General features: G+C 36.5%; 1 protein-coding gene and 1 long non-coding RNA gene across 2 annotated transcripts; both read right to left on the minus strand.

Moving 5' to 3' along the window:
- Positions 1 to 432: 432 nt before the first annotated feature.
- On the minus strand, positions 433 to 7,604 carry LOC100375379 (kielin/chordin-like protein). Its single transcript, XM_002736644.4, has 6 exons — positions 7,460 to 7,604; positions 4,917 to 4,950; positions 2,905 to 3,207; positions 2,470 to 2,720; positions 2,036 to 2,331; positions 433 to 765 (listed from the first exon to the last, which is right to left on the minus strand). The coding sequence occupies exons 1-6, from the start codon at positions 7,520 to 7,522 to the stop codon at positions 753 to 755; spliced, it is 960 nt and encodes a 319-aa protein (XP_002736690.2). The 5' UTR covers positions 7,523 to 7,604; the 3' UTR covers positions 433 to 752.
- Positions 7,605 to 7,724: 120 nt separating this feature from the next.
- LOC146731493 (uncharacterized) lies at positions 7,725 to 8,189 on the minus strand. Its single transcript, XR_014927104.1, has 2 exons — positions 8,094 to 8,189; positions 7,725 to 7,865 (listed from the first exon to the last, which is right to left on the minus strand). It is a non-coding gene; the product is annotated as an uncharacterized LOC146731493 (long non-coding RNA).
- Between the last annotated feature and the right edge of the window lie 6,223 nt (positions 8,190 to 14,412).

Below are 14,412 nucleotides of genomic sequence, written 5' to 3' on the forward strand. Positions count from 1 at the left end.
TGGCAACTTTGACTGTTGCACAGAGTACAAACTGAGACGTTATCAAACTTCAATAGGATATTTTTATGTGATTGGAAGGTATCAAAGGAATCATCGGCAGTAATAAGTGCAAGTCTCGCATATAATTGATGATGCTGTTAGTAAATTAACAATTCTGATATTTCACCCAAGTGACCTACATATCTGGTGTTACAATGCAATTAATCTCTGCAAGAGATGTATAGGCTCCAACTGAACCATGCCTTGAATCTATCCCATTTGAGATTACACTGTCCAGTAATGTACCGTATGTTTGAAAACAAATGATATACCTGTGTCTATTTCTCGTTACTAGCTTGATAGCTTATTGCTTACTGGTGAGCTTATCTAGCCTCAAGCTTCACATTTTGATATTTATTGTCCTAATTTATGAAAAAAAAATCCACCACAAAATTTAATATATGACAGTTGCATTTATTTCCAATTAGTTATACAGTACTATAGATTGACCTAGCTTTAATTCATACTTTGGTCTAAAAACATAATAATATATATTACAAAAGCTAATGTTATAGATAATGTAGTAGCGTGCATTATCGAATATATGGATACAATCAATTATGGTTTTACGAGAGGCATGATAAGTCATGATTTCGGGGCAGTGACGTCATAAGTTGTGATTTCAAGGCAGTGATACAAGTCGTGATTTCAAGGCAGTGACATAAGTCATGATTTCAAGGCAGTGACATAAGTCGTGATTTCAAGGCTCATATCTAGTAATCACACCTGAAATTGAAATAACAAATATTCAGTAAATATTATTCCACTACCTCTACCTATTCTCACCCACTTTCCCAAAGTCCTTAGCTACTACAAAACGTTTTTGCTAACGATCCAGAGTCATTATTTACCAACTACAACCTACTCTGAATTCTTACCAATTACATAGAGTTCTTGTCTACTACAAATAGTTCTTATTAGCAACCCAGCGTTCTCACCACCACCCTGAGTTTTTATCAACTATCGAAAATTCATACCAACTACTAAGGGTTCATACATAATACGAAGGGTTCTTACCAACTACGAAGGGTTCATACCTAATACGAAAGGTTCTTACCAACTACGAAGGGTTCATATCTAATACGAAGGTTCTTACCATATATGAAGGGTTCTTACCAAATACAAAGGGTTCTTACCTAATTTGAAGGGTTCTTGCCTAATTCAAAGGGTTCTTGCCTAATTCAAAGGGTTCTTACCTAATTCGAAGGGTTCTTGCCTAATTCGAAGGGTTCTTACCTAATACGAAGGTTTCTTGCCTAATTCAAAGGGTTCTTGCCTAATTCAAAGGGTTCTTGCCTAATTGAAAGGGTTCTTGCCTAATTCGAAGGGTTCTTGCCTAATTCGAAGGGTTCTTACCTAATTCAAAGGGTTCTTACCTAATTCGAAGGGTTCTTACCTAATTCAAAGGGTTCTTGCCTAATTCAAAGGGTTCTTGCCTAATTCAAAGGGTTCTTGCCTAATTCGAAGGGTTCTTGCCTAATTCAAAAGGTTCTTGCCTAATTCAAAGGGTTCTTGCCTAATTCAAAGGGTTCTTACCTAATTCAAAGGGTTCTTACCTAATTCAAAGGGTTCTTGCCTAATTCGAAGGGTTCTTACCTAATACGAAGGTTTCTTGCCTAATTTGAAGGGTTCTTACCTAATTCGAAGGGTTCTTACCTAATTCAAAGGGTTCTTGCCTAATTCAAAGGGTTCTTGCCTAATTCAAAGGGTTCTTACCTAATTCAAAGGGTTCTTACCTAATACGAAGGTTTCTTGCCTAATTCAAAGGGTTCTTGCCTAATTCAAAGGGTTCTTGCCTAATTCAAAGGGTTCTTACCTAATTCAAAGGGTTCTTGCCTAATTCGAAGGGTTCTTACCTAATACGAAGGTTTCTTGCCTAATTCAAAGGGTTCTTGCCTAATTCAAAGGGTTCTTGCCTAATTCAAAGGGTTCTTACCTAATTCAAAGGGTTCTTGCCTAATTCAAAGGGTTCTTACCTAATACGAAGGATTCTTACCTAATGCCCGGAGTTCTCCAGCTGGCACCAAACTCATCGATATCAAGGGTGGTACTCCCATCTCTTTTCTGTAGATCGTTGTGGGGATTTTCATCTGCGTTGCCTAGGAGACCACATACTTTGCCGTGATATTCTGGATTGAGGATGGCGGCATTGAATATATGTTTTCGTCCATCCCACTCAACTTCTAGCTTCAGGCGAGCAATATCAATGACTATGCTGTCGCTGTTGACATCAATATGGGCATTACGTGGTCGATCAGATAGTTGAGCCACCCAGTATGGTTGGTCATTCACCTAAATCAGAGCACAAAGCATGAATATCAGTCTGGAACATCGCATTTTTGTTTGTCAAATAATGATTCTTATTAATTATAAACTATTGATAACGTTATAATAATCATATTTGAGATTACAAAGCGTAATATTAATTACTAGAATTGTATCCTTATCCAAGCTGATCCTTTCATCCCCAATTGTGACGTTAATAGCCGTGGCACGTGACTTAATCTCCGGACCATTAGACTTGAGAGGTTCAAATCTGGCGCTGATTTCAAATTCTGGGTTTTCTGTACAGTGCTTCACCAATGTATACCAACATGTGCCCTGGAAGTTATAGCGAAATCCATCAAATGTGGCCATGTGTGGATCCCGTTTAGCACTAGCCATGACGCATGGACCATCATCTGAAATATGACAATAACAATAATCAGACTACAATGATATCGCAATGTGTGTAGTACTAGAATCACGTGACAGTGACGTTGACACAATAATCAGCTCAGCATTGATTCCAATGTTATGAGTATACTTGTGTTTCCACAGAACACAATATGTATTGTTACGTCATAATATATTAAAGATGTATACCAGGTATAGTGTGCTGAACTATTTGTCCAACCTGGATGAAGTCACCAACATTATTTGGGTCATCTAACATCGAAACACCAGAGACTACAAATGGTGGGTTCCATCCAATATGAACATTCCAATCCAAAGTTTCCGATTCCAAACCAGGCTGCAACACAATCTCGCCTTCATGTGTGTTCGCTGCTGGAGTTTGGTCGATGTCGAATCGTACAGTCAACTTGGGCATATTGGTACTGTCTGATCTTATGAAAGTTAGCGCAAGAGAGCAGTCAGCTTGGCGTTGAGACGAAACAACAACGTCATCTAGATAAATATTTTAACAAAGGAAAAAAAAACTATTAATCGCAGTTTAATTGTATGTGTTATAGGATATTATATTGCTCAGCATCATTGCCTTGCACAACCTGTGTTGTCAGTACGATATGATATCACATATATAGAATAACAGTATTACTTGGCACCATGGGTGTAGTCAGTACGATATGATATCACATATATAGAATAACAGTATTACTTGGCACCATGGGTGTAGTCAGTACGATAGGATATCACATATATAGAATAACAGTATTACTTGGCACCATGGGTGTAGTCAGTACGATAGGATATCACATATATAGAATAACAGTATTACTTGGCACCATGGGTGTAGTCAGTACGATAGGATATCACATATATAGAATAACAGTATTACTTGGCACCATGGGTGTAGTCAGTACGATAGGATATCACATATATAGAATAACAGTATTACTTGGCACCATGGGTGTAGTCAGTACGATAGGATATCACATATATAGAATAACGGTATTACTTGGCACCATGGGTGTAGTCAGTACGATAGGATATCACATATATAGAATAACAGTATTACTTGGCACCATGGGTGTAGTCAGTACGATAGGATATCACATATATAGAATAACAGTATTACTTGGCACCATGGGTGTAGTCAGTACGATAGGATATCACATATATAGAATAACAGTATTACTTGGCACCATGGGTGTAGTCAGTACGATAGGATATCACATATATAGAATAACAGTATTACTTGGCACCATGGGTGTAGTCAGTACGATAGGATATCACATATATAGAATAACAGTATTACTTGGCACCATGGGTGTAGTCAGTACGATAGGATATCACATATATAGAATAACAGTATTACTTGGCACCATGGGTGTAGTCAGTACGATAGGATATCACATATATAGAATAACAGTATTACTTGGCACCATGGGTGTAGTCAGTACGATAGGATATCACATATATAGAATAACAGTATTACTTGGCACCATGGGTGTAGTCAGTACGATAGGATATCACATATATAGAATAACAGTATTACTTGGCACCATGGGTGTAGTCAGTACGATAGGATATCACATATATAGAATAACAGTATTACTTGGCACCATGGGTGTAGTCAGTACGATAAGATATCACATATATAGAATAACAGTATTACTTGACACCATGGGTGTAGTCAGTACGATACGATATCACATATATAGAATAACAGTATTACTTGGCACCATGGGTGTAGTCAGTACGATAGGATATCACATATATAGAATAACAGTATTACTTGGCACCATGGGTGTAGTCAGTACGATACGATATCACATATATAGAATAACAGTATTACTTGGCACCATGGGTGTAGTCAGTACGATAGGATATCACATATATAGAATAACAGTATTACTTGGCACCATGGGTGTAGTCAGTACGATAGGATATCACATATATAGAATAACAGTATTACTTGGCACCATGGGTGTAGTCAGTACGATAGGATATCACATATATAGAATAACAGTATTACTTGTCACCATGGGTGTAGTCAGTACGATATGATATCACATATATAGAATAACAGTATTACTTGGCACCATGGGTGTAGTCAGTACGATCATGATATGATATCGCATATATCACAAAATGATTACGATAGAATATAATGTCATTGCTTGTTATTTCATATTGTATTTCAAATTACTTACATTGTGGATCCCGTCTTGTTCGGATTCGGCCATCCTGAAAACATATACAAATTAATTAAATATGAAATAATGCTATGTAATCTTTTTAGGTACAACGGAATTGGATTACAGACATTGATGTGACAGGGATTTACATATTCCAAAAATATATTTTTTGTCGTCATCCAAAGGCTTTGTAAGCACACAAATGGAATGTAATCAATCCGTCTTGCTAAGAGAAATTAATGTCCCACAGATGTTTCATTTCTGACCATGCAAGTGTTGTCTAAATACATATTATTTGCAAACGTCGTGGGGTCTCGTTAAGACTAAGAGATCTTTGTGTTCTCTACTGTCATCACGCCCATTCTTCCAATGGTCATGGTAAGTATAGTACGTAGAGCAGTTGACGCGATGGCAAAAGAGAATGGCACATTCTATCGTGACAGGGTCGACTACACCAATAGGATGGCAGCATTAGCGATATATAGTATATACATACATTCTATAAACGCTATAGAGTTTCATTTATAAACTGGGTCGTCATGATTTACCCAGAAGAACACTTGCAACTAGACTGGCCCAACTAAGAATTTTGTTGAATTGACATACCAATTTTGACCTAATTTTTGACAATTATGCTTATGCATAAGTTTGTATGTACGTCTGATATTTTGACCATCCATTTTGCAATACAATATATTGCCATTTTATGTGGAAAGTGGCCATTTGTTTTAATAAAATTTTAAAAATGATTCGATTTACCTGTAAACGACACTATTTGATGTATATGCGAATAAACAAAACATCTCTTTGTTCTAACAGTATACAACGCGAGCTTTAGAGACCCCCCATAACTCTTTCGGGTACCAGGAAAACTCTGTGTTTGATATTACTTTATATTATTAGTAAATTGTACGTTAACGATATAACTGGTCGCGGTGGGTTACTTTGTCCACTATGGTTGATGCGTGAAATCCCCTAAAACAAAATAAAAAAATCCTGATCGCAAATGTAAATTTTGTCCAACGTGGATACTGTGCTTACTGTAAAAGGATTAATTATTCACCGGGTTTTAATTTTGCTTAATTCGCTGACTGGAAAATGCGCTAAATTAAAACCCAGTGAAAATTAGTCATTTTACAGTATATTTATTTTTTGTTTCTTTTGTTCCATGGTTTGTAATGTAATATGATTTCAGTTTGATTATATAGTGCAATGAATATTTTTTACTAGGCTGTATTAGCACCCTGTGTGATACTTCCGAGGTTAAATAAAGTGATTCATGGACGAACGTAAAATGCGCCGATTGTCAATGGTTATATGAATGTTGATATGATCAATGCTGTCTTATGATGAAAACTTCTGTTTATACAATGTGTATACGTGTTATATGTGCTCGATTCTTTATTCATGCAGCGATTATTGGTGGTGACGCAATTCAAGAAAAACAGAAAAAGCGAGTTACGTCAACTTGGCCACCATTTCAGGATGCTGGCTTGCATACACCAGTGTATAATATAAAATATGCGAATATACCAAGGCTTGGTAGACGCGCTAAACAAAATACCCCTGCACATACATATAAATACAATTTGATAATTTTTGTTTGGACTGTTTTGCTGAATATGCTCATTTGTATCGCCTGTCTAGTTTAAAGTTAATTTAAAAAAAATGTTGTTCGGCTAATAAAACTTGTCTTTTACCTAATTCTTGACGTTCAGCTAGTATCATTTTATTTTTACCGTCTAGTCCCTAATATTTGCAACACGCTTTGAACGAGGTGGACACGAGTGACTGGTGACACAAATGAAATGAACGCACAGAAGCAAAGACTGAATTGAGAAAATTGTTTCTACTCTTTGCTATATCAGATGTCGGTTATGAAAAGACGCGTTTTATCGCTCATAGCTTTAAAACCATGTATAAAATGTGGTTCGCATTCGTTTTGTGCACGTGACCATAACGTTACCATTATTTAACAAGAACAAAATCTTCAACATATATAGCTACGGCCATTCTAGAACGCCCATTGACCAATAGCGCTATATATGTATCAGACAATATTTGGTAATCTTTGTCTCAAGTACTAGTAACTATTGAAAATTACTAGCATATAAATACATTTTAGTTTTTGTTTATTCATTTATTCGTCCGAACCAAATGTCTTCGTGAATAGTCAAGCCCATGATATGGTGAGTATTGACGTATTTGAAACACGCCCTATTTCAGTTTACTTCCAACTGGCAACGTTCACATTCCAATATATATGTTGATAATCGTATGCACACTAAGCAAACTGATTAGTGGAAACGGCCTAGTGTTGTTATCTTACAGAAAAGTAAATCGATTGTATTTTTTTATGGCATTACATGTTAATCTACGCATTTTCGTGATTATTTAGGTAATTGATTTCTTGATAGGAAACAGTTGTAAATACAAACACGGAAAGATTCATCAAAATCGATCAGTACATGTATCAGTACATGGCATTCAGTAACTGTTTATATCGCGTAGTTATTTGAGTTTCTATGAAAAAAACAACAACAACTTTTGTCACTCACCTCACTTGGAGCCGTAGCCACACTGCTTATAAAAAACAGAGATATTAATAATACTTTCCACATTCTAGATTGTTCCGATGGTGAACTGATTTGCGGTGGTTTCACTTCGAATGCTTGCTTTGTTTTAACGAGAGGAATCTAATTGTCAGATTTGTTACAGGCAGAGTGTCACCTGATTTGCTTGCCATTGGCTATTGAGTGTAATCTGTAACCTCGGGCTGTCGGAAGGGATTAGAGGTATGACGAAGTTATAGAGATTACAATATTTGTTTATTAATTATTTTACTTGAATGTTAAAAATATTGAGATTACCTACAAGAGTTTGGAATCATAATATGAACTTCACAGCACCATCATCCATGTTTGAATCCCGCATAAATGTACTTTTACAAAACCACAGACCACACTGTAAAATATTAAACAAACCTTCAGACAGTGAACCAACATTTAAACTATACAAATTTACTGCCACTCAGTTAAACACGATTACTGTTATAGTCAAGTGCTCTCGATGCCACATGCGTTCTAGGCGTGGTTACTATTTCCGTTTGATTTATCTTTAACGAGATCGATGACGCATATTAAAGTGCGATATGGGATGTGTTGTAAATATCTTAAGTGTCACGTGACTTACATCTGACGGGGATTCTGAATACTTTTCCAATGTTCCTATAAATTGGTTTGAAATTTCACGTTTGCAAACATAAATATTAACTCAAGATTTGTGAATGCCCACCAAACAAGCCGCCAGCATACGCATTAAATGATAAACTTATTAAACAGGTATAATCACTGGAGCAAATCTCCGCCAGGTGACGACATATTAAACCCACCGCCGATTAAAACGAATCGTTCACGAGGGCGGCATATGGAACAAGGACATTACAGTATGCAGTCGACAGTTAAAAATAATAATCTATTTGTGTTTTTGTCATATTTTGTCAAAGATGCATTCAGATTTTACATATCTCGTTATAATTACTAATACAAATGACATGCGATAGTATCTATGAATATCAGTCTTACTTTAACTAATAAGTATACATATCTATGGAAGAAAACATATATATATACATTTAATGCTATTGTTTAATACTCCATACAGTAGACTAAATCAGGTTATGATTTATCATAAATTAAAAATGTTGTGTTTGCGGAATATACAACAGTGTTTAACAATCAAAACCACTAATACGCAAGTGTAGTGATTGTAATTAGCCGTACCGAAACAGAAAACACACGTATTGATAATGTCATTACTTCATTTAACGAATACTCTGTGAAAAGCAACAGTTTTAGGTCACGATAAATTATGCAGTATCAATCAACAAATTACGTGTTCTTTTCTATTACCTTTTAAGATTCTGTGGCATAATTAGTGAGCGAGAAATCTTAAAAAAAATCCCATATTAGGTTAAGTTTAAGTTCAAGTTGATATTTTAATCACATGCTTTCACTTTCACACAAACACGATACATGATTTCGGCTACACTTTGTTAGCTGTATTTGATTGTTTTAAGCGGCATGTAATACTTAATATTAATATTAATATTAATAATTAATATTAATATTACTTGCGAAAGGGAAATATTTGCCTTCTAAGTTCAAACGCCGTGCAAATGTTCCTCTAGTGCTTGGACATAGACGCTCATATTCAATCAGTAATATATTTCTTGGAAGTATTTTCAATATGCAATAAACATTGTTAGTAGCGGCGTGTAGTTTTGTGACTAACCACAGTCACTCTACTAGAGTAGTAGTTTAACTAACGTTTAGTTGTTATTAAAATACTGTATAATACTAGAGTGACTGTGGACTAACGGAATATTGGAGGCATTAAAGAGGAGGCTATAATATAATATTATATTTATTTGCCATAAAAATAAAGTACTGAGTAAATATAATGGATTATAAATGATTGCTAATACTGTACAAACTAATATTAATGATAAACAAATGAGGAACATTGCAAAGTAAGTCGTGTGCATAACTGGGTCGTGGGAGTAGCAAAGGTAATGCTCGTATGGTATGCTTCTCACATTCTGACGAAGACATTGAATACATGAAGCATATACAACAATGTTTGTTTTCTGAAATTAATTGACCAAGGGGATAAACAAGTAGAATCAAGTGCGTACAGTATATTACCAATACCATGAAAAAAGTCACATGACTCAAACTGTCTGATTTGATTGAACAGTGTTTCGGAATAGCCGCATGGATTTAAAACCAATAAATTAAATACAATTAAAACTCCTTTACCGTGTGGTGAATAACTCTACTGTGGGTGGTTTGTGTCATGTGATAATGAGAGACCCAGCTGTTCTTATAACACGTCAGTATAGAAAGTATTTACAATACATTAATTATATTATTTCAAAACCAAACGCTATTTATGTAATTGACAATTTTAGAGCAAGCGTTTGTCGTGACATCATTTTTATGTTTGTAGATTTATACCACTGATGTGACCCATTGTCCTGGCCTTGTGTCTAACGTTTTAACTCCATATTTAGTCTTTAAATTTGTACATATGTAGATTTTGTAATCGCCGCATTTTATAAGCGTATTACTAACATCCACAGTTTTTCATATGTAGATTTTGTAATCGCCTCAGTGTTCTTATATGCATATTAGTAACAACAACAATTTGAGTTCGTACATATAGAAATTAGTAATTTGCATACTCGTTAGTGTCAATGTACTTCTGAAAAGTAGAATTAACATGCCCAGTCATAGATTGTTCAACAATAGTTTTATGAGGAAATTTACAAGTCCAAGAATATAAAACAATTGACGTTACAAGAACAAAACAAACATTGATAATGCATAGTCCCCGTTAAGTATTAGCTGTAGTCGTTGCAAATGTTTAGTACAAGTGCCACGTAAAAATGAAAGATCAGTGTTTGTTTAACACTAAATCAGATTATAGATTGTGTTACTGTCAGTATACATGTAGTACCTACGTGGAAACTTTGAACTGAATTGGACTATATCTTACAGAGGAAATAGCATGAAAGAAAATCGCAGCCAGTCGGGTATTGTTGTTCAAGTATCTCCAAAAGAAATATGGCTTGCACCGTAACCTAATATGTGAGGTCATCTTGCAAAGTTTGAAAATGCCCTATTCAACTTTGAACTGAATCGGGCAATATCGCCCTGTTCAGTTCCAATTGAAAACAATTCTGGACGTGTTACAGAATGATATTTTACGTTTTTTGACAAAATGGCCACCATTTCGACAAATTTGATCAAATCTCAATACAAAACATGGTGTTGTGTTATCTTGAAGTACCGAAAAAAAAACAAAATGGCCACCAGTCGGCCATCTTGGACCGAATTTCGAAAAAAAGTGACGTGCACCTAAAACCTAATATGCATGATCACCAGACAAAGTTTGATTGAAATCACCCTGTTCAGCTCCGAGAAACAGTTCCGGACACGTTACAGAGTGTGATTTTAAACAAAATGAATCAGGCCATATCTTATGGAGGAATAACAACAATATTTCCTCAAAAGATTACCCACTCACAGAAGGTTTAAGACTACCTATTCAGATTTATATTATACTATATATTTGTACTGGAAACTCAGTTTTACATGTTCTGGAGCGAGTTGATGAGGATGACAGTGTTGAGACAGAAAAGGAGGCGAATGACATTCCCACACCTCTTGTACCTGAAAGCTCAAAATAATCCTAATCACCTACTGCGCGTCTCTTGATTTAGCATGGTCAGCACTCCAATCACAACTTAAAGTCCAATAGCTGTACATTAAAATGACCCTATGTGCAGTCTGTTGTACACTCCTGTGTAACAGATGGGAAGCCGTGTACATGTAACACAGTGCAGAAAGAACTGGGAAGATATATAATAAGTATTTTGATAAGACTAGACTTTGAACATTCAAAGAGGATGATCGGTACTATTACAACTCCCCAAAGTGGCAGGGTTCGGTAACCAGAATCCACACAAGAAGTTACAAGTATGTTTTGGCGGCTTTATATTTTGGAACCTCTTGGTTAATCTGGAAATAATGTTACAAGCAGCATTTCCAAACTAATCACACTCACCACATCAAATGATAGTCCCAAACATTGATTAGGGTTGAATCTGGCAGTGGTGTACAAATATGTGTCTTATTGAGAAATAAACATGCTATTTGATGGAAGATCTGATCTCAAGAGGTCATTGCTGAAGGCTTTAAAACTAACTCTGCATCGACTCATACTGCATACTATTTGTCTCGGAAGTATCTGTGCATGATGTCAGTCTGACTCGCTTTTTAATAGTACATTTGGTTCAAGGCAGGGTTGTCACCTGCGCACGTTAGGGAATCGAGTCCCAAGCTACGATAACACGCGCTAAAAACGCAAAGGCTCATGGGTAGACACTTGTGTAGAAACAATGACACGCTATGGCCACCTGACGCATGCGCAGGGACGACTCTCCGCTTTAAAAAACGTCATCATAATTAATTAACACAAGTGTATACACAAGTATAGAGGGTTCGAATTGGGGTCACCTGTTAGAGGTATGAACTTGGAAATATTTGCTTTGAATTATTACGGACATATTTAATTGTAATTTGGCATTTTGATTTTGTAGAAGATTTACCTTTTTATATAAACATTTGAGCTTGCCAGAAACATAGGGCATTCTGTTTCAATTCCCGTCCTGGCATGATCACGAGGAGCATGACATTGATGGTGTACATGTGCACTAGTGATTTGATAGTCACAGTGTCACTTCAATCTTGTTTGAGCGGCGTGGAGCCTTTGGTGAATGTTCATGTAACTCCTAAAACACAACCCATCCAACACATTGTATTGGAATTGGATGCATTGGTCATATTAATTATACATTTGAAGTGTAGGTGTGAGAACCCTGGGATTGGGTTTTTAAAAAGTCGTCAGTAAAGAATAAATCTTGCAACTTGTTGCATCTTCTGCCTGACAACAAGATTAACAAAAAAAGTCTTCTTTGATCAAATGCAGCTTGCAAGAAGGTAGCTGGAGAGACACCAACACTGAAAATCAAAACCAAGATTAGGTGGACAAATATAGAGTGTGTCAGCCCCTTGATAAATGCCTTGACAGCATGGTGTTTACAAAACAGCTGATTGATATTCACCAACAACGAGAGTCACACAAAATAGAAAGCCTACACTCGGGTAGAGGGATGGAAAGAAGTGCTTTAATTCAGCAATACTGCAGTGGTTGTTTTAACAGGATTTTGCTTTGATGGGAGGAACTCAAACATGGTGCCGGCAGGTCCCTCTGAAAAGCCATGTGCTGATCTGAGTGTGAAAATTGAACAGATCTTGCATCACAGACAGACCCTGTCTGAAATAAACTCTTTGGCATAAGGAAAGGGCAGCAGGTGGTCCATTAGTAGAGACTACTGTAAAGAAGTCCAGCCATGACTTTGCCATTATGACATCGTCAGTGGAAAGAGGGAGATTGTTCGAACTGATTGATAAGCATCCCAAACGAGTGCTGGCTGGTAAGAGGTGCATGTCACAAACACTGGTCTCTTTATCATTTAGTGGTGCAGTAGAGGTTTATGCTTAGCTCAGGAATTGTGGGATAGCCGGCTACAGTAGGGATTCTCAAATTTCGTAACTTCTCAGGAGAGACTGATTAAGGACATTTCTGACACTGAATAGGTCTGGTGCAAATTGTTGTGCAAGACTCCAATCCCTACACAGAGAAAAATATGCATACTAAACTCATGAGTCGATACAGTGTTGTTGACTATGTAGCAAGTTGAACTGTGTATTCCTTGATCACAGGGAAGCACATCGCACATTTCATTTCCACCTATAGGAAAGTCATTGTGTTAAATGAAACTTGAGATTTCTTTTATCGATTACAAATCCACGTTCACAGGTGAGTAGCTGAACTGAGCCATTCCATCTACAACAAATCTTAAAAATGTTGGCTGTACAGTGTATTGATATATGCAAGAACACTTCCTTCAAATCTAAAGCTGACAAAGTTTTACACACTGCCAAATAAACAAATCAGTTCAGAGATGCCAAATTCGCCACTGGCCTCTGCACACCTTGTGCTTTTGGAGCTGTAAAGGCTTAGCATAGAAACCCGGGTGATATCCCATGTACACAGATTTGAAGTAAATTAGGTAAATCCAAAAACAAAATGGCTGCCAGGTGGCCATTTTACAAATCAAAGGCTCAATCATCAACTACCCATCCTTGCACCTTGTTTGAAGTACATCAGCCAACACATGCCCAAGATCTGGTTTGTCTGTCGATATACCTTTATCAGTATTTGAAAAAAAATTACTACTAGTTATCTATTTCTGACTAGGTATAAGCAAGGTCTGAAGAAAATCAATAAAAGTATGACTTAGATTCAGCTCCAGACTGATGCCTGCACAGACATGAACTAAGTCGCCATTTAGGACTTCGTTTGAACATGGAAAAATTAAGTATCAGTGATTTGTAAGCAGTTAAAGTGCCTGTGCAATGCCCACCCACAAGTTTCCCATTTTACATCTGTGTCCCACTGAAATGGGCAGTTATTGAATTTTTTGCTATAAATTATTACTCGTATCCAAGTAAATTTGAGATATTTCCCGTGCCCATGCCCACCATGGTAGCAGTAATTTTGATAGTTGCACGAAAATGTAGCGTCGGACAAACAAGAAAATTATGCAGCCCTGTTCTCATCTTCGCAGGCTAAAAGTTTCTTGTAACTTGATCTGCATAATAATTTATGGAACAAGAATCCGGGGTTGGGCTGTCAATGTGTTTCCATAAAGTAATTTTTTAATATGACATTAAATCCACTCTGAATTTGTATGCGAGTCGCTCCCAATTTTTTTTTGCTATCCAATTAAATGCAGCCATTCACGCACTTGTCCCCGTCATGACTCGACGCACTCACTCATTTCAACAAACTTATTTCGACGCGGCTGTCATTTATTTAG

Source organism: Saccoglossus kowalevskii, chromosome 18, assembly GCF_978046115.1.
Source record: "Saccoglossus kowalevskii chromosome 18, keSacKowa6.1, whole genome shotgun sequence".
In the NCBI taxonomy this organism is placed as follows: Eukaryota; Metazoa; Hemichordata; class Enteropneusta; family Harrimaniidae; genus Saccoglossus; species Saccoglossus kowalevskii.

Coding starts and splice junctions, on each gene's coding strand:
- LOC100375379 (XM_002736644.4), bottom strand. CDS start 7,522: ATGTGGAAAGTATTATTAATATCTCTGTTTTTTATAAGCAGTGTGGCT. Junction 3,208..4,916: donor AACAAGACGGGATCCACAAT/GTAAGTAATTTG, acceptor ATATTTATCTAG/ATGACGTTGTTGTTTCGTCT. Junction 2,721..2,904: donor AGTTCAGCACACTATACCTG/GTATACATCTTT, acceptor GTCATATTTCAG/ATGATGGTCCATGCGTCATG.